This window comes from Selaginella moellendorffii, unplaced genomic scaffold, assembly GCF_000143415.4.
Source record: "Selaginella moellendorffii unplaced genomic scaffold, v1.0 SELMOscaffold_8, whole genome shotgun sequence".
Lineage (NCBI taxonomy): Eukaryota > Viridiplantae > Streptophyta > Lycopodiopsida > Selaginellales > Selaginellaceae > Selaginella > Selaginella moellendorffii.
The window spans coordinates 1,917,633-1,942,902 of record NW_003314269.1 but is presented as its reverse complement, the minus strand read 5'-3'; the positions used below and the strand labels follow the sequence as shown (position 1 = coordinate 1,942,902).

The 25,270-nt window shown below is 46.8% G+C and overlaps 7 protein-coding genes across 7 annotated transcripts; 4 read left to right on the top strand and 3 right to left on the bottom strand.

The window, feature by feature from the left end:
- Positions 1-1,474: 1,474 nt before the first annotated feature.
- Positions 1,475-3,700, bottom strand: LOC112345473. The gene is made up of 6 exons (XM_024672331.1): positions 3,304-3,700; positions 3,183-3,249; positions 2,754-3,133; positions 2,149-2,697; positions 2,042-2,099; positions 1,475-1,978 (listed from the first exon to the last, which is right to left on the bottom strand). The coding sequence occupies exons 1-6, from the start codon at positions 3,670-3,672 to the stop codon at positions 1,524-1,526; spliced, it is 1,878 nt and encodes a 625-aa protein (XP_024528099.1). The 5' UTR covers positions 3,673-3,700; the 3' UTR covers positions 1,475-1,523.
- Positions 3,701-3,812: 112 nt separating this feature from the next.
- On the bottom strand, positions 3,813-4,313 carry LOC112345405 (pentatricopeptide repeat-containing protein At2g35030, mitochondrial-like). The gene has a single exon (XM_024672102.1). The coding sequence runs from the start codon at positions 4,311-4,313 to the stop codon at positions 3,813-3,815; it is 501 nt and encodes a 166-aa protein (XP_024527870.1).
- Positions 4,314-4,860: 547 nt separating this feature from the next.
- LOC9632067 (respiratory burst oxidase homolog protein A) lies at positions 4,861-8,163 on the top strand. The gene is made up of 13 exons (XM_024672328.1): positions 4,861-5,265; positions 5,328-5,517; positions 5,572-5,620; positions 5,686-5,799; positions 5,868-6,275; positions 6,335-6,721; positions 6,770-6,865; positions 6,922-7,037; positions 7,088-7,190; positions 7,239-7,288; positions 7,352-7,625; positions 7,680-7,808; positions 7,883-8,163. The coding sequence occupies exons 1-13, from the start codon at positions 4,869-4,871 to the stop codon at positions 8,069-8,071; spliced, it is 2,502 nt and encodes an 833-aa protein (XP_024528096.1). The 5' UTR covers positions 4,861-4,868; the 3' UTR covers positions 8,072-8,163.
- A 20-nt stretch (positions 8,164-8,183) lies between these two features.
- Positions 8,184-8,762, top strand: LOC9635375 (CTD small phosphatase-like protein 2). The gene has a single exon (XM_002967303.1). It carries the CDS (start codon positions 8,184-8,186, stop codon positions 8,760-8,762), a length of 579 nt encoding a protein of 192 aa, XP_002967349.1.
- A 3,719-nt stretch (positions 8,763-12,481) lies between these two features.
- LOC9632066 lies at positions 12,482-13,911 on the bottom strand. The gene is made up of 7 exons (XM_024672000.1): positions 13,664-13,911; positions 13,461-13,605; positions 13,289-13,400; positions 13,074-13,224; positions 12,840-13,025; positions 12,694-12,774; positions 12,482-12,637 (listed from the first exon to the last, which is right to left on the bottom strand). The coding sequence occupies exons 1-7, from the start codon at positions 13,876-13,878 to the stop codon at positions 12,571-12,573; spliced, it is 957 nt and encodes a 318-aa protein (XP_024527768.1). The 5' UTR covers positions 13,879-13,911; the 3' UTR covers positions 12,482-12,570.
- An 898-nt stretch (positions 13,912-14,809) lies between these two features.
- On the top strand, positions 14,810-16,168 carry LOC9632065 (protein EXORDIUM-like 1). The gene has a single exon (XM_002967302.2). It carries the CDS (start codon positions 15,050-15,052, stop codon positions 15,983-15,985), a length of 936 nt encoding a protein of 311 aa, XP_002967348.2. The 5' UTR covers positions 14,810-15,049; the 3' UTR covers positions 15,986-16,168.
- An 815-nt stretch (positions 16,169-16,983) lies between these two features.
- On the top strand, positions 16,984-19,931 carry LOC9632064 (eukaryotic translation initiation factor 3 subunit C). Its single transcript, XM_024671824.1, has 3 exons — positions 16,984-17,087; positions 17,138-18,835; positions 18,895-19,931. Exons 1-3 carry the CDS (start codon positions 17,067-17,069, stop codon positions 19,864-19,866), a joined length of 2,691 nt encoding a protein of 896 aa, XP_024527592.1. The 5' UTR covers positions 16,984-17,066; the 3' UTR covers positions 19,867-19,931.
- Positions 19,932-25,270: the final 5,339 nt, after the last annotated feature.

The window sequence follows — 25,270 nt, the reverse complement described above, 5'->3', positions numbered from 1 at the left end:
CCAAGGACGCTTAACTCCAACTATCCCAAGACCCTTAACCGATTGGAAAAGGGGGTGCACTCTTATTCATGGGCCCTTTCCCTCTATATTTGAACCCCATGGACCGTTTCTCAAGTCGTTCCCTTTAGTTGCTTACAACGGGCTGCTATGTCGGTGGTACCTTTGAGTGTCGGTCATGGGATCGGACACGTGGAGCACTTGGACCAAGTGCAAATGTTGAGTGGCATGGATGCCATTCTTGGGGCTAGCAAGTCCCAAGTCCTAGATTGGACTTATGGAGGTTGTGAATGAGACTCCTCCAAGTGGTCGGAGGTGTGGTTAAGTGACTAAAGTAGAATGGAAAATTTAGTCGCTTACACATTATAACCACATGCCTGGCTTTGCTAACAAAGTTCGTGCTATCACCTTACTTGTCTTCATCGTTATAGTGGAGACCTCCGTGTGCAGTCCCGCGCACGTGCCCGAGCGAGCACGATGAGGCCGCCCGGCGGGGGCGGAGGGCACATGGAGAAGTATTTATCCTGTACTATAGGTCTGAAAGCGCTGGGAATGTTCTTATGTTTATGTGGAACTGTGGTTTAACAGGATGAAAATCCGAGATTGTGCCATGCATTTGGATGTCACCATGATGACATTCTTTGGGACCTTGGAAGTGTTGCCATGTCTGGTAGATATTTTGTCGATACCGATGAACTTGCACGTGTCATCTGTCATCTGTCATAAATAAATGTTATGCCCTTTGCCTCTCCATGTGATGTGGGGCAGAAGTATTAACATCTGCTATTCTTTTGAAACTTCCAAATTTCCCGGTTCTCAACATTCTCTTCCATAACTTAAAAAACCTAAAGAGAAAAACTTAACTACCCTTAGTGTTTGTATATAAAACCACTAATATAAATATAAATTCTGGGAAATGTTGTGACAAGTAATCAGAGGAAATAACATCCCCTTCAACCACAACATCAGAAATGTGAACTTCACAATTTATTTAATTCTAACATACAACTGCCATAACGAGCACACCTTTCCTTAAACTATTTTAATAGTAAACATTTTTAAAAAAGGATGATGATGATAACCAGGAGCATGTATATTTGATAATGTGGTGTTTGACCTTTAACAAATTGATAAAACATTTGAATACTTGGTTGTTAAGGTATGTTTTATTTTGCTTTTGTTAAAAAAGCAAAAAAGAAATGGTTTTAACATTCCAAAGTAAGTAAAATAGAAATAATATTACTATTGTTTAGAAAGATTTTAACAAAATTAGTTTTGACCATTATTATTTAAAATTAGTCCTATCTATATAATTCTATAGGGCTTCACTTCCTATTAATAGCAAGTGAAGCCTTCAAGCGTGCTGACGTGGCAGTACTTCTTGGGGATGGGGCGAATCAATTCTAGCAGCAGACTCTCCTACTAGAAAAGGTGTGCTTCCTTTTGCTTCCTTCAGCAAATAGCAGATTAGCCTGGCTTTGAAAGAAATCTCAATTGCAAGAAAACTTCTCTAGCAAAAGCAAAACTCAAATCCTGGAAGCGCTGCCGAGGCCGAGGAAAACTTCGATCCCTGGTGTACTTTCTGGGCCTGAACGCTTGCGGACAATTGTGGGCAGATCTTCACCGGAATAATTTGCAGCATTTTTTAAAGCACCAAAGTGGTGTTCGTGCTGCACATAGGCACGAGCAAGCATGCAAATCCAAATGTTGCCAGTGACACCCAGCAGCTCTTGCATCCTGGCCCAGAGTTGCTGCCTCTCCTCGTCATACTCCACTCCACCAGCCGAGACGACTGCCTCTCTTATGGCATCACGTATCTCATCCGAGCTCGCTCCCAAGTCCCTCTGCGTGCTTGGAGACTGGATCCACGCCGCAAACGCCTCACAGATTCCTCTGGTGGAGTTGCTAATCGCAACAAAAACCCCTTTTCCACTGCGGGACACGCGCTGCCCCCCACGTCTGGTATACAGCAGTGACTTGCCTGTGACGATCCAAGCAAAAAGGATCACGATTGAGCAAAGAGAAAGGCACTGTATAGACTCACACTCTCGTTTCCACCTCTCACGATCAACGCTGGCGCCCAAGCAGTCCTCGAGGATCAGCTGCAGCAGCAAACTCGTAAGCGATGGATGGAATCATTTTCATGCTTACGTAAACTATGTAGAGGATCATGTCGGAAATCCGAGGTCTCCATATGCCCTCGTTGCGGCTGCCATCGTCGAAACGGTGCCTTCGAAGCGTGTTTTCGGAGCTCGCAGTCCGGAAGAGTCCGTCCCAGGCTGCCTGCTTGATCGCCCCGAATTCTTCTAGAGAGCACGCGGTCAGGCATGGATCCCACTGCACGTTGGCGCAAATCTCCACGAAAAGGCTACCGTAGTCATTGCCAAAGACGGTGGCAGCCGCGTCACAGAGCTGGCGGCACTCGTCGCTGCTTCCCCGGCTCATCGTAGCCTGGATGTGCTCCACAATCGACTCCGATGATGTCGCTGCCGAGCACAGGGATTTGAGCTCGGCGTGGTCGCGGCATCCCTTCCTCGTGTGCATCCATGTAGAGATCAGGCGCGCTATCGGCACGCTCACGTCTGCGTACTCCTGGAAGAGCGGCTCCACGCGGTGGAAGTTGTAGTGGCCTTGGATCCACTGCTCGAGCCGGGCACGCATCTGGTTGTCCCATTGGATTTCTCCCGCTGCCATCACCTCCTGCCACACAGAAGCTCGAATGCTCTCTCAAATCAAAACGGTGTCAATCATCATACCTCCAACATCTGGCGCAGAGCGACGGTGATGTCCATGGACTTCCACTCTATCCTGGGCGCGTTCTCGATGCAGGAACGTATCCGTTTGAGCTCGTCCAAGGATGCCGGGGAGAACTTTTCATCCTTCAGCGGTGCTTGTTTGCTCAGGAACAGCAGCAAGAGATTTTCCAGGGGTCCGGCTCCGCCACCGCCACGGTCGCCTGCTATAGCCTGTGCTTCGAATGCGTCGAGCCATTCCAGCGGCTGCTTGTTGCTCTGGAGCTGGAGCAACAGCCAGGTGAAGACGACGACACAAACCTTGCCGCTCGCATCGAACAGGAGAGCGGCATCAGCAACGCAAGTGGGCGAGAGAGTGCAAGGAAACAATATCGACACGATGGCTGTGGAAAAGGAACCAATCAGTTTGAGAGGAATCCAAAGAAGAGCTACCTGACACATATTCATCTGTGATGACCAATGGGAAAGACGATGGCGTCCGATCAGTGGCCTCCTCGAGCTGCAAAAAAGGAAAAACCATAAACTTTGCTACACGATCCAAACAAGCACTCACAAGGTGGAGGTCGGTCAGGGCGTACGTGCAGCGGCCTGTGCAGCACTCGGGGCGGGGATGAGGATTTCTAGATTGCTCTTGATGTGGGCTATGGCGCGTGAAGTAGTCGGCCGCGATGAAGAGGTGCAAGTAGCCATCCGGCACGGTAGCGCCAAGGACGCGTGCGACGGCCACAGTCCAGATCTTCCACTTGAGCTCCGACACAGTGGAAGAGACGGTGGAGTCGGGCAGGACTTCAAAGAACCACGCACCCGGGGGATGATCCAGCTCCAGCCCAAAGTGAGAGAACGTTGCCCTCACAACCATCAGCAGTCTGGAGCCTATGCCGCTGCGGAACCATTCGGCCACGCGATCGCCAACGCATGGCATCCACCCCACCACCGGAATCTTTCCTTCCATAGCCCTATGCCTCAAAATAGGGTTTTTGCCTTGTAGATTTTAAAGGTTCCAAGCAGTAGGGGAGCATCACTACACGTTTGGTGTAGCAGCTCCGGCATAGCACAAGAGCTTCACTCCGAACGAGACCTCACCGTATAAAATAGCTCCTGCGCTCGATCCAAGCGCCCGTTTAGAGCACAAGCCTGGACGATTGCGTTCCAGGATATCTCGTCGCGCTGCTCATCGGGGATCTGGGCGAAGAGATGGCAGGCATCGTCTAATCTGCCGTGCTGGGCGTAAGCGGAGATAATCGTGTTCCACGACACGGAGTTTCTTTTGGGCATTCGATCGAAGAGGCTACGGGCCTCTTCCAAATGCCCATTCGCGGCATTTGCAGCTATGACAATGTTCCAGGTAAAAGGATTGGGCTTGTCAATTGCTTGGAACACCAATCTCGCGCCTTGGATGCTTCCGCATTTCCCATACATATCGATGAGAAGATTGCAAAGGTAGCGATTGCGATCAAGGCGGCTGTGAATGATCCTCTGGTGAATTTGCTTGCCAGTGCTGAGATCCTTCGATTGGGCACACAATTTGAGGAGATCAGCGAATACCTGGGCATCAGTGGGCATCGCCCAAGAACCCTAGGCTCCAATGGCACCAAAGTCTGTCCAATGGCTGCTAATTCTTCCTTCCAGGAAGAACTTAAACTCTCCGACATTAAAGAAGAGCGAAGAAGATGAGAAGAAAGAAAGGATATAAAGGGAGAGAACTACCAACACGGGGCAGGCGATGGAGCGATGGATCGATCGATATTTCATTGCTTTGAAGATCGATCACTACCTATTTCCACCCACCGGTTTTAAATGTAAATAGAAACGCTTCCCTCCTCTCCTTTGTGTGTGTACTCCTCTTCTGCCAGGCCCAAATGTTCGTATGCCGTCGCGATCGATCGTCAGTTCCTTCCAGCGCGCTGTTAGATTGGATCAAAAGGCACTCCTTTTCTTCTCGCCTTCGATCGATCGGCGCTCTGGAATCTTGGTGTTTGGTGGCGCGCAGTTCTCTGCCGCCTGCCTTGCAGTGCAATGCATGAAAGCGCGCAAGAAATCCCCATTCCAGGCTTTCTACAAGGATCGATCTTCACGCAGGGGGTGCGGAATTCTCAATCCGGCGCTCGCGATTCGCAAATGCCGGCCGGGAAGGATGAGATTTCGAGCGGCAGCGGCAGTGTTCCTGGGGAAATTCCTCGCGCGGACGAGCAGGAAGTGGCGGCAAAATCTTTCGAGGGATCGCACGAACAGCCGCTGGTGGATCAGCCGGGATTTGTCGAGCTTGTGATCGATAGCGAGAGCTCCGGCAGCGCCATGGCTAGGAGCAATGCTCGCGTAATGCCGGTGGTGGAGGACGAGGATGCCAGTGCTGCCAGGAACAATGTGAATAGCGCGCTGGAGGGCCTCCGCTTTATCGATAAGCGCACGGCGAGCGCTGGGGACGAGGCGGTGTGGCACAGAGTGATGGAGCGATTCGAGAAGCTCTCGAGCAGCGATGGAAAGCTCCCGCCTGGCCGATTTGGCGCGTGCATTGGTATTTAGAGGACGATTTTCTTGGTTCTTGTGGAGTATTAGGTTTCTTTGATCGCAATGCAGGGATGCCGGAGAGCGAGGAGTTTGCCGCGGAGCTCCTGGGCGTTTTGCGGCGCCGGAGAGCGCACTCCCGGGGCGTCACCACCAGCGCCGTCGAGGATCGTCACGACATTGGCAAGGATGAGCTCTGGGATCTCTGGATGGATCTCACAGATAAGACGACCGCCTCGAGGATGCAAATCTTCTTCGATCTGTAAGGATTTCTTTCTAGAAATGCCCTGTGATCGATCGGTCGTGTGCTTCGCAGATGCGATCGAGACCGGGATGGAAAGATCAGTGGGTCGGAGCTAAAAAGTGTACGTTCGAGCTAGTTTCTTATTTTCTCCAGACTATAAGAAAGCTTATGGTTGATCACTCTCAGGCCATCCTTCTGAGCGCGTCGGCCAACCGACTCTCGATTCTCGACGAGCAGGCGGAGGAGTACGCGGCATTGTTGATGGAAGAACTGGATCGTGAGAAGAAAGGCGAAGTTGGCGTAAGTTTTTCTTTTTCGTCTTCGATTACATTCTTTACTCAAACTCGACTCGATCATCTTCATCACAGATATCACAGCTCGAGAGCTTATTAAGCAAGCGCGCCTTTGAGGCTGATTCGTTCCGGCAGCACTACCAGAGCCATCACCCGTGTAACGCCGAAAGGCTGGGGAGGCTACAGTTCCTTGCTTGCAGCACCAAGAATGCTTTCCAAGAGGATTGGCGTCGACTCTGGATTGTTGGCGTGTGGTTTGGAGCCATGGCCGTGCTGTTTATGTGGAAGTCCATGCAGTACAGCTACCGGTCCGGCTTTGAAGTGATGGGGTATTGCGTGAGCATGGCCAAAGGTGCTGCCGAGACACTCAAGCTCAACATGGCACTCATCCTTTTCCCTGTTTGTAGAAACACTATAACGTGGCTCCGCTCTACCAGGCTCGGCTCAGTGATTCCCTTCGATGACAGCATCAGCTTTCACAAGGTAAAAAAGTCCATTTCTTTTTTTCTGTAAGCTTCTTTGTTTACTGTTTTCATACACAGACAGTGGCAGGAGCTATTTGTTTGGGAGTGCTTATTCACGGAGGAGCTCATTTGACCTGTGACTTCCCCCGGATTGCCAATGCAGAGTCGAAGACTTTCATGCGTACTTTGGGAAGAGACTTTCACGGCTGCCAGCCTTCTATGCTGGGCATGGTCATGTCCGTCGAAGGCGTGACAGGGATCGCGATGGTTATATTGATGGCGGTGTCGTTTCTTCTTGCGACCAACCTCGCCAGGAAGAACAGGCTCAAGCTCCGCCGACCCTTTGACAAACTTACCGGGTTCAACGTGTTCTGGTATTCTCACCATCTATTCGCCATTGTCTACGCTCTCTTGATTGTTCACTCGACATTACTTTTCCTCACGCACAAATGGTCAGAGAAAACGGTATGTGTGTCAGTATTTGTCTATATACTAATGTTTTTTTCTCCATAGACGTGGTTGTACATTCTTGTTCCAACAGTTCTTTACATTGGAGAACGGTTTTTGAGAGTATCTAGAGCATGCGTTTACAAGGTTGACATTGTACAGGTAATTATACTAAATTTTTGTAACTTACCAGATCAATGAACTCGTTTGTTTTCTAGGCTGCCATTTTTCCCGGAAATGTTTTGTCTCTTCACATGACAAAACCTCCCGGCTTTAAATACCAGAGTGGGATGTACATCTTTATTCAATGCCCCTCAATATCGCCATTCGAATGGTAAGACCTTGAAACTTCTCGGATACAATGTTTACGTGTATGCGATGTAGGCACCCGTTTTCAATCACGTCAGCACCAGGAGATGAACACCTCAGTGTTCATGTTCGCAGCTTGGGGGACTGGACGGAAGAGATCATGAGGACATTCGCAAAGGTGCACAATGATTCTCGATTGTGCTCGAGTTCTTACCACAGACATTAGGAGATCGAAGCACAAGGAGAAGACAGTGGTGACGAAGGCGCACTCAGAAGGTAATGAGTGAAATTTACTCAAAAGAAAACCAAAAGGCACAATCAAACTGAATGAATGAACAGATTTCCAAAGCTTTACATAGATGGACCTTACGGAGCTGCAGCGCAGGATTACCGCAAATACGACGTGATGCTCCTTGTCGGACTTGGAATCGGGGCAACGCCGTTTATCAGCATTCTCAGGGACATGCTCAACACTCAGACGGGGAAGCCGGAGTACCAGCAGTCCCCGCGACGCTGTCCAAGCCACGCTTACTTCTACTGGGTGACCAAGGAACAAGGCTCCTTCCAGTGGTTCAAGGGGGTGATGAACGAGGTGGCCGAGATGGATCACAAGGTACAACACAATTTTTTGTCTAAGTCTTCCTGAGCTATGCTTGTGCATCCACAGGCAGTGATTGAAATGCACAACTATCTGACGTGCGTTCACGAGGAAGGAGACGCTCGCTCGGCCCTGATAACGCTCGTCCAGGCCCTCCATCACGCTAAGAGTGGCGTGGACATTGTCTCAGGAACTCGGGTATAGCCAAACTCTTTTCTCCTTTTCGCTCTGAATTTCTAGCTGCCTGGTGCTAACGCGGTCGAGCGAAACAGGTTCGCACGCACTTTGCTCGGCCCAACTGGAACAAAGTTTTCGCGAGGCTGGCCGCAAACCATCCCGGTGCCCGTGTCGGCGTGTTCTACTGCGGCATGGCCTCGGCAGCCAAGGAGCTGGAAGGAATCGCCTGGACCTTCTCGCAGAGAACCAGCACCAGGTTTGAGTTTCGAAAGGAGAGCTTTTAAAGGTTGCCACACCTCAGCACTTATGCAACGTGGCGTTACTGCAGAATGCCACGTCATTGTTAATTTAATGACCGGGGTTTAAAAGTAGGGTAAAATAGGATTAGGGCTTACAATGGGTCAAGAGAACTTGTTGCCACCACAGGTTGGCGCTCAGGTTGGCCGCCCAACTCTGGTGCTCGATCTTGACAACACTTTGATCGATGGAAGCGTCTCACGGCCCGGCCTCGATCAATTCCTCCACGCTGTCAAGGATTTGTATGAAGTTGTGCTATTCACAGCAGGAACTCGAGAGTGTGCAGAGAAGATCGTGGATGAGATTGATCGAAAGTATGGAAGCATCGCACACCGGTTGTATGGCGATTCATGCGTGGATTTTGTGATCAAGCCAGCGGCTCTGCTAGGCCGGGACATGAAGAGGGTCGTGGTTGTGGATGACAAGCCCGAGACGTTCAAGCAGAATGTGGAGAATGCATTGCCCATCAAGCCCTTCTTCTCCAAAGGGAATGGTGACGATGAAGATGAGGAGCTGCTCAAGCTCATCCCTTTTCTCACCTCGCTTGCCAAGATGAATGATTTTAGGGCTGCAATCTTCAAATGGAAAAAGCAGAAAACACAAAAGTCTTCTTCATCTGATGGTACAGCTGCGCCTAAGAACAAAGGAGGAGCAACCACGAAGAAAAATTGTCGTTAATTAGAAATGTTAATATTCTATTGCTTTGTTTTACGGAAGTTTTACATAGACCTGCTTTCCTGTCTATCTGCTGGGGCTCACCGTGCTGAAACAGCCATCTCTTCTTTTCTGGGGGATTAAAATTATAGTAAATTGTCTTTGGGCAATCAAGCAAAAGTAATAACACCCTTGTGTTTAAGTCCTTGTGATTTTATCTTTTCCATAGCTGCTCGATGGAAGCTCATTTAAATCCAGCAAAAAAACCTTTACCCACTTTGCCTTTAAAGTTTCTATATCTTGATTGTTTTATGATATTGTTTAGCAAATTCACTAATGGACTAATAGAAGCCACAATGTGAAGATTTGACTCTCATTTCATATTTCGATGGAAACGAGTTAATAATTTATGTATATAGAAAACCAAAGGTAAATATATAACACAGGAATAACTTAAATAAACTCCTTGAGAATAATGAGTTCAACTTCTGAGAAGAAATTATATTAATAATTATATTGCCAAATAACATTATTTCGTTTCTACTATCAAAGATTTAAATAATAAAGAAAATATAATTATAAGGTCTTTCATTTATCATATAAAATTTATACTATTATCATTACTATTAAACAATAATATACAAAATATGATTATTTGTAGCTAAAAAGAATCATCTTAATTATAGTGATATAAAACTATACATTAACTGTGTTTATATAAATTTAACTTAGACCTTTGTTTAAATAAACATGGTGAGAAGAAATATATTTTAGAGTGAATCATACATGAAAAAAAGTTTAAATAAAAAATAAAGTTTATAAATAGAATACACTTTCAAAAATATCTAGAATTATAAAGTAGCCACATACATAGAGGCACATAAATATTAAATTGAGATGAAGACTAATCCAAAAATAAGATAAGGTATATTATTGATCAATCATTAAATTAAAATATAGAAGTAATAAATTTTATTATTATTTTAAAGAGTGAAAATTATTCCATAATTTTATATATTGAAGACTATAAATACGATTAAAAAATGCTACAATATTTAACTGATGTCACAGAAAAAACTAATATGTAAAGCATAAGAAAACTTACAAAAAAAACATGTCATATTTACAATTTATTTTGCAAATAGTTTTATGGTAAATTTTTATTGCAACATTATATTTTTACTCAATTAACATCAAGAGGTTTCCAAAATGTATTTAGTGATGTAGAGTTTATTAAAAACATTATATTTAAATATTGATCAAAACTACATATATCATTAAAAAGAAGATATATAAGTTCAAATATATATAGATTATTTTGATAAATTTATTTAATTTAATTTTAATAACCATATTATATTTATATAGATAATCTATTTACTATCATCCTAAAAAGAATTTATAGTTTATTTTTTAAAATTATAATAAATACAATGCTAAAACACCTCCAAAATTAATTTGATTGATTTGATAAATTATGTATGGGAATGAAATGAAAAAATAGACTGGTATAGAGAACTACTTTATGTATTTTATTTTCATAAAAAAACACTAAATTTTCATTTAGCATGCCTAATAAACAGTTTATTAATATATAAACAAAATAACTTTTGCACTAAAGAGGATAAATTAAAATGAATAATTTTTAAAAAAAATACATCCATCTGTTCATGAATATATATTAACATTAAATTCATGTATAAAATATATATATAGAAAAACCTAAATAATTTTATGAATTTAATAAAAACAATGAAATGTATGAATACCTTAGTAATCTTTTAGTAACTCTTTATTATATAATTTTACCTAAATTTATATTAGCTAAATACTTTAGCATAATAAAAATATTTAATTTTTTTAATTACATTGATTTATGATTTGCACAAGAAATTTAGCACACATAGTTTTAACTATATTTAACTATAAAGTAAAATTTAAATTTTACAGTGTCAAGGAATTATTCTGGCATCATCTATCATACATGAAACAATGATAATGCTTGTAACATTTGCTCTTTTGAAATAACCATCTCCTTATAAATTAATGAAACATCTTGTTGGTGGAGTTTCAGAAAAAAATTCATTCATCAACTCTTTGAATAATTCCATCATGTTGCCATGGAATTTGAGCTGTCATCATATAAATTAGACATATATACAAAAGGGAACAAACCTTTTTTTAAATACTTGGGTCACTTAATAAAAATATTAAATTTTAATTTTGAGAACATTTTAACTGGGGTCTAAATTGAAGTAAAATAAAATTTAATACAAATGTATTATAGAATTGGTATAATATGAAGGTAAAATTTAAATGTAGTGGTATTTTAATTTCAAATCAAATCAAGAAGGTAGTGTTTTTTTATTAATTGAATCAACAATCAAATCAGAGTATAAAATTAGGGTTTATAATTTAAATATACAGTGACACAATATTTTAAATAATTAATCATATTTTTAATCTCAGTATCCTTAATATATATGTAAAACTTTATATCACAACACACCCCAAATATGAAAGTTTATTTTGGCTTTGAATTTTAATAATTATATAATAATTTCTAAGATAAATTGGAAATTTTATTAAATAAAAAATAATGTTAATAAATATAGAAATAACACTTTTGTCTTCAGAATATACTCCATAAATATGCATAATTGGCAATTCCAGTCACTTTTTATAAATAACTAATATAACTACAGTATAACTAACTCAGAGGAAATGTGCTAATGAATATAATAATTTATCATAAGTTGATATTGAGTGATTGAGTTTATCCGGAACAAGAAAGTGAAAACAATAAATGAGTTATTTAAATGAAGTCAATAATATTTGATTAATAGCACTTAAAAATTTTATCTTCTAGCCAAGTACACATTTGATGATTTATTTCTCAATTAATTTTAGACTAACAAAATAATTAGCAATACCAAATTATATCATTGTGATAGCACACTTGCACCTCACAAAAGTAGTTATTCAGAATTTTTCGTCTTGGCACTTAATTAGTTGCCTCGGAGCAATTTTCACATCCCCTCATGTGCCTGGCCAATGTTGTGGCCGACAGATGTTGTTATCAGGTCTTGGGCAGACAGTCCCTTGGCTTGGAACTTTGAGAGGAGCTGCAAGACACCAGATGTTGGCACTGGGATGGCCATGAGCTCCACCTCTTTCAATGTGAATCAGGATCATCGCTTGGCACTGGTGGTGCTGTACACGTGACGAGAACTTAGAGGAAGTCCAGAGGTAAGCGAACTCACCATTTTTTGCAGAAAGGCTTGTGGCGGTGATGCTGTCTCTGCATTCCAGAAGCCTTGTAACTATATAGCAGACCATTCACAAACCATTAGAATTGAGATCTAAAGTCAAGGAATCTAAAAGATCAAGGAATATCTTAATAGAAATTCAAGGAACACTTGAGGCCTTTAGGAAGAAGTTGGCTCAAAAGAAGAGCTTAAACAAAAGGAAGAAAGGAAAAGTTAAAACACTGAGCAAATATGGACCAAGAGCAAGAGTGACACTGGCTCTCCACTGCAGCCTTGATATTGTCAATGACATCAACGAACAGCACAGTGTTGCTGATGCACAGGATTCAGCTGACGAGCTTTGAGTTGTGACCATACACTCCTAAAGCGCGTTGATAATCCGGCCTCTAGCGCGTCCTGTTGCTCCATCCTGGTGTTTTTGTCCGAGGCATAGACTCAAGCAGAAAAATTGGAGTTTTGGGCGAGGCACAGTGATGCTGGAGAAATACAACAAATAATAACTTCTCTTGCAAGCTAAAATTCATTGCGAAAGATTGACAACCAAAACAAAAATCCATGGTATATTAGAGCCACCATTGTTTTGCCAGCCACTGGTTGGGATCCACGGCTTTCCCATTGACAAGGAGGCCCCTGTTTCCAGCAAAAGAGATGAGGATTTGAAAAAATAGTTCCTTCATGCTTCATACCAATGCAAATGTGGTCCTGTTGCGAGGCCGGATTCTCCCACGGCGCCAATGGTATCGCCTTGTTTCACTATCTCTCCTTCACTGCAAGGGAAAAGAAGCTGTGAGGAATGTCACAGCACAGAAAAGAAAGTGTAGAGCGTGCTTACACGGCGTCTACCGATGAGAGATGCATTAAGATGGAAGTTACACCATGACCATGGTCCAGGCCAATGCAGTTCCCGTGAAGCTGGAAACCATCAGCTTCCTTACCAACAAGAACCACGCGACCCTTCGCGGGTGCCTTGACAGGAGTCCCCTCTTCGGCACCATAGTCGATTCCTTGATGATAGTAGCTGTAAAAACAATCTTGATTTTTCTGTCCATGGACAAAAACTTCTTACTTTTCAGCGAAAACTCCGTTGTAGAAACGTTGGAGGCCGAATCCAGTAGTGACATCTCCCTGTGCTGGAAGCTTAAAGGGACCGGACCAATGCTGGACAGGTGTTTTGCTAAGTCGCAACACCTCCATGGCCGCTTTCTCCTTCCTAGTTCCTGTTGAAAACCCGTGAGACGATGAACTAAATCAAAGGCGAGAGAAAAGCTTACCAAAGTTTACCAGAAATGCTAGACTTTGTATCGCTGAGCCAGATCGATTCCACTGGATAGTCCTTGTCAACAATCTGTATGTTTCCACGATAGAGCTTGTGTCGTCCATCTCTTACGTCCACCTATTAGTTGTAACCATTAGCAAAAGAACCATATGAAAGTAAAAAAAATCCAAGGCTCACTGCGAGCGAGCGAGGTCCAGGAACATCGAGAGGCGTGGACGGCGCCAGTGCTCTCCAGATAGATTTTTCCTCGGTGATCGGGTACGCTGGAATCTCACTCCCGCCATAAGTAACGCTCACAAAAGAATTTCCCCAAACAATCTCCCTGACAAGTAGAAAGGATTATCCTTTGGAAAAACTCTTTCTCTCTCTCTCTCTCTCACCTGAGAGACAAGTTGAGCTTCTGGAAGAGATCACTGGGAGGCGGCACCCTGACGACAATCGCAAGCGTATCGCCCTTGGTCGGATTCCAAGAGGATAGCTCAAAATCTACATCCCTCTCACCTCCGCGATCGATCACTCCCAAGACCATCCTAGACGCCCGCATTCCACATTCTACGAAGAATCCCTCGATCGGACCCTTCTCGATGGAATCCATCCAAACGAAAAAGCCCTACGCCAAGAATTTCGAGAACCGGAATCGAACCTTGGATGCAGCAACCATATGACATCTAGCGGTCCAGATTCAAATCGAGAAGCCAACGGTTATGATTTCGTCTTCCTCCTCTGGGTGTGGAAAGCGACCCATAGACAAGAGATCATGTCTTGTACCGTCGAAGAACTGCCAAGTTCAATGGTTCCTCCGATTGCTCCATGGCTGGAAGCATCAAATCAGCTGTTAATGTCTTTGATACTCATTCATCCTCCTCCGCTCAGGCAGGAAAGCGATCGCTACACTCGCCCAGACCAAAGATCGTGTGTAGCCCTGCGATTTTCTAATTGCTCCTCTATCCCTTTGCCGTGCATTGGAATTTCGGGCTGGCTACTCAGAGTCTGGGGCCCCATCTTTCCATTCTCCGTCTATGCATCGTGATTGATCCATCAATCAATGCAACAAGCCAGGCCGAGCAGAGCTCGCCATGAATCGACTTGAATGAAAGCCTCCAATGAGTGCTTTGCAGGCCAAACAGATTTGCCCGAATTCTCTTGCTCTTGCACGGCTGGATTGATCTGACCATGGGATGGGCATGGGCTCCCAGCTCGCTCACACGACGTTGACAGCCCAAAAACCCCAAATTCTACCGCGCTGTACCGCGCGGCACCCGCCGCCGGCACCGCGCGGTAGCAGCCCTGGCGGTGGCCGTCAACACGTGGCGATAACCCGGTGGCCCACCAGAAATGATTGACTCCGTGGCCCATGCCGCGGGCCCGCCAGCAGAGCGCCAGGCTGGCGAGCTGTCCGCGTGCCACGTCACAGGGCGATGTCCGCGGACCGGTAGACCCGTCATTCCCTGGAAATTTCCCAATCGTCACTCGTCAACACACACCCAGGCACAGCCTCACTGTACCCAGCGTAGCCCCCATTAAGCTACTAAACCGATGAGTTTATTAGGCGCTTAAACGCCAGGAGATGGCCAAGTATAAAAACCACGCGGCGCTCCAGAGGTCAAGCAGCAAGGTTTTCCAAGCTCTCCAAGCCTTTCTTCTCTTCCTTCCAAGCTCGCCATTTCGATAGATCGATCGAGCATCTCGCCATTTCGATTCTAGCTGCGAGGATTTGATAGATCGAGCATCCTCTTCCTCTAGCATTTCTCTTCTCGAGCTCGAAAATGGCGTCCACGCTTCTCGCAGCACTTGCATTCCTCTCCCTCTTCGCTATGGCCGCTCAATCCAAGCTCCTCGAGACGCCGCCGCTCGTCCTCGACTACCACAACGGCCCCGTTCTCTCCGGCCCGGAGCCGATCAAGATCTACCTCGTCCTCTACGGCCGCTTCTCCAAGAGCGACAAAGCCACCATCACCGATTTCCTCTCGAGCTTCTCTCCGGCGGCGGCCAAGAGCTCCTCCACCGTCGCCAAATGGTGGTCGCTCACGCAGAAGTACACCGACTCCAAAGGCCAGGGAGTCGCGCAGAGCCTCGTCCTGGCCAAGCAAGCCACCGATCGCAAGTACTCGCTCGGCAAATCCCTCAAGAAGTCGGACATCGCCACCCTGGTCGCGAGCTCCATCCGCTCAAAGGCCTTCCCGTCCGACCCCCGCAGCATCTATCTCGTCCTCACCGCCGCCGACGTGAGCGTCCAAGGCTTCTGCCAAAACACCTGCGGCGAGCACCTCTACACTTTCCCCGGCTCCTCCACCGGCGGCGCAATGCTTCCATACGCCTGGGTTGGCAACTCCGAGACGCAGTGCCCGGGATTCTGCGCCTGGCCATACGCCAAGCCGCAGTTCGGCCCCCAGGAGGTTCTCACCGCTCCAAACGGCGTCGGGGTGGACGGGATGATCATCACCATCGCCAAAGTTCTCGCTGGAGCCGCCACCAATCCGTTTGGAACCGCGTACTACCAGGGCGAGCAGACGTTTGCGCTCGAGGCGGCGGGAGCTTGCTCCAGCAGCTATGGGCCGGGGTCGTATCCTGGCTATCCCGGGCAGCTCTCCGTGGATCCCAGCTCCAAGGCGAGCTACAATGTGGAGGGCGTGAACCGGCGGAAGTTCTTGGTGCCATGGATATGGAACCCCGCGACTCTCTCTTGCGCTGGACAGCCATGATCTTCTTCACTGCGATCTTCATCGTGTAAGATATTCAAGAGAGTTTAGGGGTCGACGACAGGGAAAAAGGAAAAAAAAAAAGAGAGAGAGGAGAACTTACGGGAAGTGTTGATCAATCACTGTACATGCCGGATGGAACGAACTACTTTTTGGAAATAATGAAGAAAAAGGATGCTTGTCTAACCAGAGCAAGGAGTGTGCTGCCGTCTGGAAGCGTGAGAACTTACAAATTTCTTACCGGAAATGCCAATTCCAGAGCTCCCAGGATTTTGTTGAAAACGCTAGATAGATCTAGAAATGGAGAGAAATGTTAGAATTCCCTGCCGACCGATCGCAAATCCACCAGTCACAAGGATTTCGCTAGCTAGAACTAGTAACGGAGAGAAATCTTAGAATGCGGCTGATATCGAGCTGCGCTGATCACAAATCCACCAGTCAGCCGCGAAGGACATCCAGCGTGAGCGAAGAACCCTAAAAACCCTAACGAACCAGTTTGTGTTCGAATCCCGGGAAGCCAAGGGTTTCTTCTAACGGATTTATGACGTGGCAGTGTCCGCCCGCGTGACGTGGCGGATCCAAGGGTCACGGTGACGCTTGGCTCAGGGTATATGTTTTTTGGCGGGCGCCATTTGAGTTGTGAGAGAGCGAAGGAATGGCGCCACCGAGACGATCGCCCGCTGCCCCATCGCCCATGCGACGACGACGACGCCGCCGAAGAGGAGTAAGCTCTCTCATCCATCGCATTCTTAGCGCTTCTAACCTAAGCTCGATCGATCGCCTCTCTTGCCGTGACTCCAGAGACGTAGAAGAAGAAGTGTGAGAAAGAGATCCGCGGCAACAAACTCTGGAATCACCATGGACGATTAGAAACTTCTCTCGATCGCCGACATTACCTAGAGGAGGAAGAAATCCTCTCCATTTCTCCTCCCATTTGTAAAAACCATGCCCACCGTTCAATTTGAATCCTATTGTACGATATGGATCTCTCTTAAATCTAGGGTTCTTTTCAAAGTTAGGGTTCTAGCAGCGGCTCGGCTAGGGCGAATTGGCGATCGAATTGGCGACCGAATTGGCGCTCGGGATGTCGAAATTCTGGGACCAGGTGCGTCGGATTCGTGTTGCTCTTGGTATTGATTGCTTGTTTTCGTGCAGGGAGTTGATAGCGACTCGGAGGACGATGTGAAATCGAGCGAGGATGCCGATGACTTCAAGGATATCGTCACGCCCGGCGAGGCGGGGAACAAGTATCTCAACAAAACGAGCGATAGCGAGGGGTCGGAGGATGAGAAGCGCGTCGTCCGCTCGGCCAAGGTCAAGAGGTTCGACGAGATGTCGGCAACCATCGACCAGATCCGCAATCACATGAAGATCAACGACTGGGTGAGCCTCCAGGAGAGCTTCGACAAGATCAACAAGCAGCTGGAGAAGGTTTTGCGCGTCACTGAGACGGCGGCTCCTCCTCGCATCTACATCAAGGCGCTGGTCATCCTCGAGGATTTCCTGAGCCAGACACTGGGCAACAAGGAGCTGAAGAAGAAGATGAACAGCAGCAATTCCAAGGCTTTCAACTACATGAAGCAAAAGCTCAAGAAGAACAACAAGATCTACGAGGCCGAGATCGAGCAGTTCCGCAAGAACCCAGAGTCCGAGGCCGAGGACGAGGATGACGAGGGCGACATGAGCAGCGAGGAGTCGGAGCCGGACTTTATCGAGGAGGTTCAAGACGTTGCTCCGGTGTCTGAGTCGGATAACGAGGATGGGTGGCAGAAGTCGGGCAAGGGGCCGAGCTATATCATCAAGAAGGACCCGAGCGAGATAACTTGGGACATGGTGGATAAGAAGCTCAAGGAGGTGATTGCTGCTCGAGGGAGGAAGGGAACCGATCGAGTGGAACAGGTTGAGCAGCTCACTTATCTCGTTACCATTGCAAAGACCCCGGCGCAGAAGCTAGAGATCCTCCTCCACGTTGTCTCGGCTCACTTTGACGTGACGACGAGCTTGAACACGCATCTTCCGGTGAACGTGTGGAAGAAGTGTGCGCATAGCATGATGGCCATTCTGGACATACTAGCGCAGCATCCCAACATTGTCATGAGCGAGAATGCTGAGCCCGAGTCGGAGAACGAGACGCAAAAGGGAGACGACTATCCCGGCCAGATTCGCGTCTGGGGGAACATCGTTGGGTTCGTGGAGCGGCTGGATGACGAGCTCTTTAAGAGCTTGCAAGTGATCGATCCGCACACCAAGGACTATGTCGACCGCATGAAGGACGAGCCAGCCTTCTTGGTGGTGGCACAGAGTGTTCAGGAGTACGTGGAGCGCATTGGAGATACGAGAGCCGCCGCTCGGGTGGCACTTCGCAGGCTGGAACACGTCTACTACAAGCCTCAGGAGGTTTACGAGGCCATGAGAAAGCTCGGGGAGAGCCAGAAGACGGCGGAGGCTGGTGCGGAAGACAGCACGCTGGTTCTGGGAACCCCCGATCTTCCGGACCTCAGCCGGACTATGATGGACGAGCTCATAACTCTGATCTACAAGTTTGGAGACGAGCGCACAAAAGCCAGGGCCATGCTATGCGACATCTATCACTACGCCATCTTCGACGACTTCTACACTGCGAGGGACCTCCTGCTGTCGAGCCGACTGCAAGATGGGATCATGAACATGGACATCCTGAGCCAGATCCTGTTCAACAGAGCTATGGCGCAGCTGGGACTGTGTGCCTTCCGGACCGGTCTCATCACTGAAACGCATGCGTGCCTGTCGGAGTTCTATGCCGGCGGACGGGTGAAAGAGCTCCTTGCACAAGGAGTTCAGCAGAGTCGGTTTTACGACAAGACTCCAGAACAGGTGATTGTTTTCATAGTTTTGTGTTTCTTCTCAACTTGTGAGGTGGTTTTCTTGTGTAGGAAAAACTCGAACGCCGCCGCCAAATGCCGTTTCACATGCATATCAACCTGGAGCTGCTGGAGGCGGTCCACCTTATCTGTGCAATGCTGTTGGAGGTTCCCAACATGGCCGCCAACGCGCACGACGTGAAGAAGAAAGTTTACAGCAAGACGTTCCGCCGTCTCCTGGACATCTACGAGAAGCAGGCCTTCATCGGGCCCCCAGAGAACATCCGTGACAACATCATGGCGGCGAGCCGGGCTCTGATGAAGGGCGACTGGGAGAAGGCGGTGGCGATCGTCCAGGGCCTGGATATCTGGAAGCTGCTCCGGAAGCGAGAGTTCGCCATGGACATGCTCAAGAGCAAGATCCAGGAGGAGGCGCTGCGGACTTATCTCTTCACGTACGCATCGTCCTACGACTCGCTGAGCCTGGACCAGCTCATGGCGATGTTTGATCTCCCGGAGGGGCTCGTTCACAGCATCGCCAGCCGGCTCATGGCAGCGGAGGAGTTCCACGGCAGCTGGGATCAGCCGACTCGCTGCATCGTCCCACACAACGTGGAGCCGACGAGGCTCCAGGCTCTGGCAATTCAGTTCGTGGACAAGCTCTCGACGCTGGTGGAGATGAACGAATTCGCTGACAATGCTCGCACCGGTGGTGGCGGCACGGACTTCTTTAGCAGGCACAAGGATACGCAGGACTACGTTGGAGCGGTGGCGGGGAAGAGGGAGCGTGGCGGCGAGCGTGGTGGCGGTGGTGGCGGAGGCTATGGCAGGGATAAGAACCAGCGTGGCGGCGGTGGTGGTGGTGGCGGTGGTGGTGGTGGAACTGGAGGATCTTACGCCGCTGGCTATCAGAGTACCAGGTACCAAGATGCTTATAGTAGCGTTGGAAGAACTCCATACCAGAGTGGGCCTAGCGGAAGGGGCGGACAGTCGGATGGTGGTGGTAGAATGGTGAATTTGCTTCGTGTTGGTGGAAGGTTTTAAAACATTTTCACTCTTTTTGGCTGTTTTGCATTTAATCGAAGTTCAGACAAACTTCGACCGTTGGATACGTGGGTAGGAAACATTGTCCTCTTGCTTTCGACCAAACAAGATTACTATCCGGCAGAAAGGTATCCCATGTAGCCGTTAGGAGGGAGATTTAAAGCTACCGCGGATATTCGCTCGCATCGGGGAAATCTCTCAATCTTGGCCTCGACAGTGCAAGTGGGACATGCCGATTTGCGAGTTCCTGGAGCGGTTCCGCCCCAACACCGAGCTCGAGAGCGGAGTGGTGGTGGAGATGAGGAAGAAGAAGCTGCCGACCAGCGGATCCTCTGGCTTCCTTGTTTGCGCTCAGTGCGCTCAAGAACACTAGCGCCACTGCCGCCGCCGCCGCCGCCACGGCCACCGCCAAGAAGAGCTCCGCTTCCTTGCGCGAACCTGGGTGGTGGGATATCCTCGAGCATGAAGACTCGAAGTATGCGCTGAGCTTTAGAGGCTGGGATCTTGCAAATAACCATTCTTTGCAGGAAGTCTTTTCTCTTCCTCTCCTTTGTACTGAATTGGAAAACACAAGATCACCACATCAGTGATCCTGGCTCCAGAGCACTAGTGAGTTCCACCAAGCAAATTACTACTAGAGCAGCAACCAGTGCAAACAAAACCACAAACTTTGACATTGTCAAACCAAGATGAGCTATTTATGCTCAAGAACTTGATGGAGCAGGCATCGAATTGTGGTGGGATTTGCACCTGGAATTGCCTTGTCTCATTGGTGCTCACGATAGTGACATGATCATTCAATTTGCCTCTGTTTGAAGGATAGTGACGGGATCATTCAATTTGCCTCTGTTTGACAAGTACCATGGATTTAATAGTGAAACCACAACTCTCTCTTGCTTTATCTTTACCTGAGAAGACTATGCTGTTGTGTGTGAGCCTTGCTTCCAGGCAACTATTGCAGTAGAATATGCCAAACAAGATCTTAATTGACAAGGAGGAGGAAGAAGAAGAGGAAGAGCAAAGAAATATTTGTGCATATAGTGATACCATATGAACATGAAGTTCTTAGGTAACCACTAATGTAGTTGTTAACAACTATGACTGAAACAAAATCTAAAGCCATGGCATAAGTATTAGTCGATTATAAAATTTTGATGAATTAGTTGTAACTCTGTATGCAACTATTAAATGCTCTGAAACTATAACTTTGAATCAAAACAAAGAATTTGAAAAACTATTGTATTTTATAAAATGCCATTGCAGCAAATAATACATTTTACCTTTAAATTTGCTCACCAATAATCTTTCAAGATAACCATTAACTCATACTCATGATCATAAGTAGAATTTGCTTTTATATCTTCCTTTTAGTTAACATCTCAAACCTATGTTAACTTACACTCACAACCTTTATCTTTGTTTAACATCGTATATAACAGGTCGGACACATTTTATTTACCCTCCATATCCTTTTTATCCCCTTCTCGAATGAAAAAATGTTTTAAAGTACTAGCTTTATTCAGATTTGTTACATTCATCTTCACTTTGTCATCTATGTTTGGCCTCATTCCACTATTGCATTTATTTTGCCTCACTAAGTTGGGGCTAAATGTTCTATTTGGACTTCTTATATTCATCTTCACTCCACAATTTATGTTATTTGTCCTTGCTTTACTATCATATTCATTTGTCCTCATTCTATCATCAAGGCCATCCCCTTTACCCCTCCTCCAAAGAAAAAAAAGTTTAAAGCATCAAGGCAAAGAAACATTATGAAAGAGGAAAAATGAATAAAGAAGCTTTGGAAAAAGAATTTTCAGTAGTTGTCAATGCAGAAATGGGGAAATAAAAAGGACATATACTCAAAACTTGGAAAGCAAGAGACTTTTTGTCATAAAATACTTCAACTACTATAATATAGACAAAATATTCACACTACTCAACCTCCTTAACACACAAGTTAACACTTGAGCTGGGAAAATTAATAAAAACGTCCACTTTTAAGGGCATACATAAACTCCTTAGGAGCAACAATAAAACAAAGGCTCTCAATAATATTAACTGTGAAACACAAATCCTAGAGCCCCAAATGTGGAGCCAAAAAGGTGCTATGTGATAGTGGCTGAAGCGAAAGCCAAACGGGAATAACACATTTGGATTAAGAGCTCTAACTTGGACAGTCAAGAGTGGGAATGCAACTCCCAATGAAGTGATCAAAGAATGAGCATGAAGCAAGCAGTAAGTGAGTCTCTAGAAAAGGGACACAAGAGGAACAACACATGACACGTGGAAATGTCAAGATGGACAGAAAACAAACCTGAGATAGGGTCTGAGAAGGAGTTCGAGATGGAGTCTGAGATGGAGTCCGAGATGGACTCGAGATGGACCCGAGATGGACCCGAGATGGAGTCTGAAATGAACCTGAGATGGAGTTCGAGATGGAGTCCAAGATGGACTCGAGATGGAGTCCAAGATGGAGTCCGAGATGGACTCGAAATGGACTCCGAGATGGAGTTTGAGATGGACCCGAGATGGAGTTTGAGATGGAGTCTGAGATGGATTTGAGATGGAGTCTGAGATGGAGTCTAAGATGGACCTGAGATGGAATCGAGACTATGACCAAAATTGAGACCAAGACTGAGTTCGAGTCCGAGTTTGAAACCGAGACCGAGACTGAAACCGAGTCCAAGTCCAAGTCCAAATACTAATACAAGTTGTTGGGTGAAAGCCCAAAGCAATCGTCCCCCGGGGGGAGGGGGGGGGGGGTGGGGGTATAGGGGGTTCCAAAAGTATAGTAGGGAGAGTGTGGGGGTTGGACCCCAATAGAGCCAGTTTGGCCAGGAAAGGTTAGTTTGGCCCAGGAAGGATGTACCCAAGTGTTGGGTGATGAGATAACCATTGGGAAGTCTAAGGCTAAAGTGAATACAAACTAATAAGCGGGGTAACTTGGTGAAGTGTTCAAGAGCTGACTCTAGTTCCTCCAGAAGATCGAATGGTCGATGCTCTTAGTCCAAGCGTGAGTGGTACTACCTATTTGGATACCTAGTGTGGCTCAATGGAACCTCACTCTAATCCCATGGCTAGAGCACCCAAAGGTAGAAGGTGGAGAGAATACCCATGAGGCTTTTGTAGGGCTATGATGTTTCAAAATGTTATCCCAAAGTCCTAGACTGTGGAAAGGAACATGAGCAATCCTCTGATGTAGTGGCTAAGGATACAGTCATGTGGCAAGGAAGTCCCAAAGGACAGTGAGACTTAGTGGTCAGGCCTGCGGGCCTTATCTTAGTAGCAATGTTGGCAAACATGGTGTGAGACACAAATCCCTAAGCCCCAAAGTGGAGCCGAAAGGGTGCCACGTAGTAGTGGCCGAAGCAAAAGCCAAACGAGCGTAACACATTTGGACTAAAAGGCTCCGACTTGAAAGGTTGAGAGCGGGAGTGGAACTCCCAATGGAGTGCTCAAGGAACGAACATGAAACGAGCAATAAGTGAGGCTCCAAAAAAAGGACCCAAAAGGACCAACACATGACATGTGGAAGTGTCCGAGATGGAGTCCGAGATGGACCCGAGTTGGAGTCTGAGGTGGAGTCTGAGATGGAGTCCGAGATGGACCCGAATTGGAGTTCGAGGTGGAGTCCTAGATGGAGTCCAAGATGGACTGAGATGGAGTCTGAGATGGACCTGAGATGGAGTCCGAGAAGGACCTGAGATGGAGTCCGAGATAGAGTCCGAGACGGAGTCCAAGATGGAGTTCGAGATGGACCCGAGATGGAATCCGAGATGGAGTCCGAGAAGCACCCAAAGGCAAAAGGCGAGGGGAGTACCCACAAGGCCCGCATAGGGCCACGGTGTTCTGAAATGTTGCCCCAAAGTCCCAGACTGTGGAAAGGAAGAGGAGTAGCCCTTTAGTGTGGTGACAAGGGACACAGTCACATAGTGAGGAAGTCCTGGAGGACAGTTGGACTTAGTAGTCGGGCCAGTGGGCCTTGATCCAGTGGCAGTGTTGGTGAACACGGCCATGGATAGGAAGGGACTTGGTGGGGACCGAAAAGGAGACATTGGGGAAGGCTATTCTTTATGTCTGCAGGCATCTTGAGGATGCTATGGAGTGGATCTGGGATAGCCACTCATGGATGGATGGCCTAGTCTTTGAGAGACGGAATTGTAATGTAGGTGGTGTTAGACCACTGATGTGACCAAGGTGAATGGGCATGGCCTAGCGTAATGGGCTGGTATGTCAGTGGTACCTTGGGGTGTCGGTCATGGGACTGGACACGTGGAGCACTGGGACCAAGTGTAAAGGTTGAGTGGCATGGATGCCATTCTCGGGACTAGTAAGCCCCAAGTCCTGAGTGGGATTTATGGAGGTTGTGAATGAGACTCCTCTAAGTGGTCGGAGGTGTGGTTAAATGACTAAAGTAGAATGGAAAAATTTAGTCACTTACACACGGCTATAGATAGAAAAGGGACTTGGTGAGGACTGTAAAAAGGGATATTAGGGAAGATTGTTCTCTATGTTTGCGGGCATCCTAAGGATGCTAAGGAGTGGATCTAGGATGATCACTCATGGATGCATGGCCCAGTCTTTGAGAGACAAGACTGTGATGCAGGTGGTGTTGAACCACCGATGTGACCAAGGTGAATGACCATGTGTAAGGAACCAATTCCTTGAGGTGTCATAGGCTAAAGGATCCCTAAAAGCATGACTAAAATGATAAAGAGTTCATCGAATGGGACTGAGTCTGAGATCAGGCCATGGTGTTTCCCCTCAGCATCCCGAAGCAAGAGTTGCACCCAAGGCTTGGGATTTAGAGGGTCCTATATGATCAAGTCTTGTTGTACCAAGGGATGTTAGGAATTTGGAAGCTTAGTGTGCTTGGTTGCTTGTGCTTACAGGGAGTGTAGCCGAACCTTAAGTTCAATCTAACCCGGGGAGGGGGATTGAGAGAGATTGGGAATCCATAAATGGATGGCTAACGCTCTGTTGCTTGTGTAGTGAGCAGTTGAATCCAAGTAGGACCAAGTAGAAGCTGGTACAAGAGGTGAGAATCTTGGCGAGGGAACTTAGCTAAAGCCAAGGCAATGTTGGTTGGATAGATGAGGTAAGCTGGCAAATTGGAAAGGAAAAATTTGTGGCTTACAATTTGGTATCGAAGTCTTTTCCTCAGTTTTAGCGAAGGATAGAGGTAGATTGCTGGGAGATGGCAAAGGTAGGGCATAAACAAACAAAAGCAAAGATGGAACCTCCTTTGGAGCAACTGGAGCCTCCAGTCGAACAAGAGGCTATGGATGAGGAGTCTTTGCATGAGGAGGACTCTAGTGAGGAAACTTCCAAACAAAAGTCCAGTGGAGAGGTTCAGTCATCCAAGGCTCGATTGGATGTTCTAGAAGGACAATTGGCACTG

What these genes read in the sequence shown, in the direction of transcription:
- LOC9632067 (XM_024672328.1), top strand. Translation starts at nt 4,869, where the DNA reads ATGCCGGCCGGGAAGGATGAGATTTCGAGCGGCAGCGGCAGTGTTCCT. An exon ending in ATGCAAATCTTCTTCGATCT is followed by an intron (nt 5,518 to 5,571) that starts GTAAGGATTTCT and finishes TGTGCTTCGCAG; the next exon opens with ATGCGATCGAGACCGGGATG. An exon ending in TCATGAGGACATTCGCAAAG is followed by an intron (nt 7,191 to 7,238) that starts GTGCACAATGAT and finishes CACAGACATTAG; the next exon opens with GAGATCGAAGCACAAGGAGA.
- LOC9635375 (XM_002967303.1), top strand. Translation starts at nt 8,184, where the DNA reads ATGGGTCAAGAGAACTTGTTGCCACCACAGGTTGGCGCTCAGGTTGGC.
- LOC112345473 (XM_024672331.1), bottom strand. Translation starts at nt 3,672, where the DNA reads ATGCCATGCGTTGGCGATCGCGTGGCCGAATGGTTCCGCAGCGGCATA. An exon ending in CTCTGCGCCAGATGTTGGAG is followed by an intron (nt 2,698 to 2,753) that starts GTATGATGATTG and finishes TCTGTGTGGCAG; the next exon opens with GAGGTGATGGCAGCGGGAGA. An exon ending in TGATCCTCTACATAGTTTAC is followed by an intron (nt 2,100 to 2,148) that starts GTAAGCATGAAA and finishes TTGCTGCTGCAG; the next exon opens with CTGATCCTCGAGGACTGCTT.
- LOC112345405 (XM_024672102.1), bottom strand. Translation starts at nt 4,313, where the DNA reads ATGCCCACTGATGCCCAGGTATTCGCTGATCTCCTCAAATTGTGTGCC.
- LOC9632066 (XM_024672000.1), bottom strand. Translation starts at nt 13,878, where the DNA reads ATGGATTCCATCGAGAAGGGTCCGATCGAGGGATTCTTCGTAGAATGT. An exon ending in TACAAAGTCTAGCATTTCTG is followed by an intron (nt 13,225 to 13,288) that starts GTAAACTTTGGT and finishes GGTTTTCAACAG; the next exon opens with GAACTAGGAAGGAGAAAGCG. An exon ending in CTCTCATCGGTAGACGCCGT is followed by an intron (nt 12,775 to 12,839) that starts GTAAGCACGCTC and finishes TTTCCCTTGCAG; the next exon opens with TGAAGGAGAGATAGTGAAAC.
- LOC9632064 (XM_024671824.1), top strand. Translation starts at nt 17,067, where the DNA reads ATGTCGAAATTCTGGGACCAG. An exon ending in TGTCGAAATTCTGGGACCAG is followed by an intron (nt 17,088 to 17,137) that starts GTGCGTCGGATT and finishes GTTTTCGTGCAG; the next exon opens with GGAGTTGATAGCGACTCGGA. An exon ending in ACGACAAGACTCCAGAACAG is followed by an intron (nt 18,836 to 18,894) that starts GTGATTGTTTTC and finishes TTTCTTGTGTAG; the next exon opens with GAAAAACTCGAACGCCGCCG.
- LOC9632065 (XM_002967302.2), top strand. Translation starts at nt 15,050, where the DNA reads ATGGCGTCCACGCTTCTCGCAGCACTTGCATTCCTCTCCCTCTTCGCT.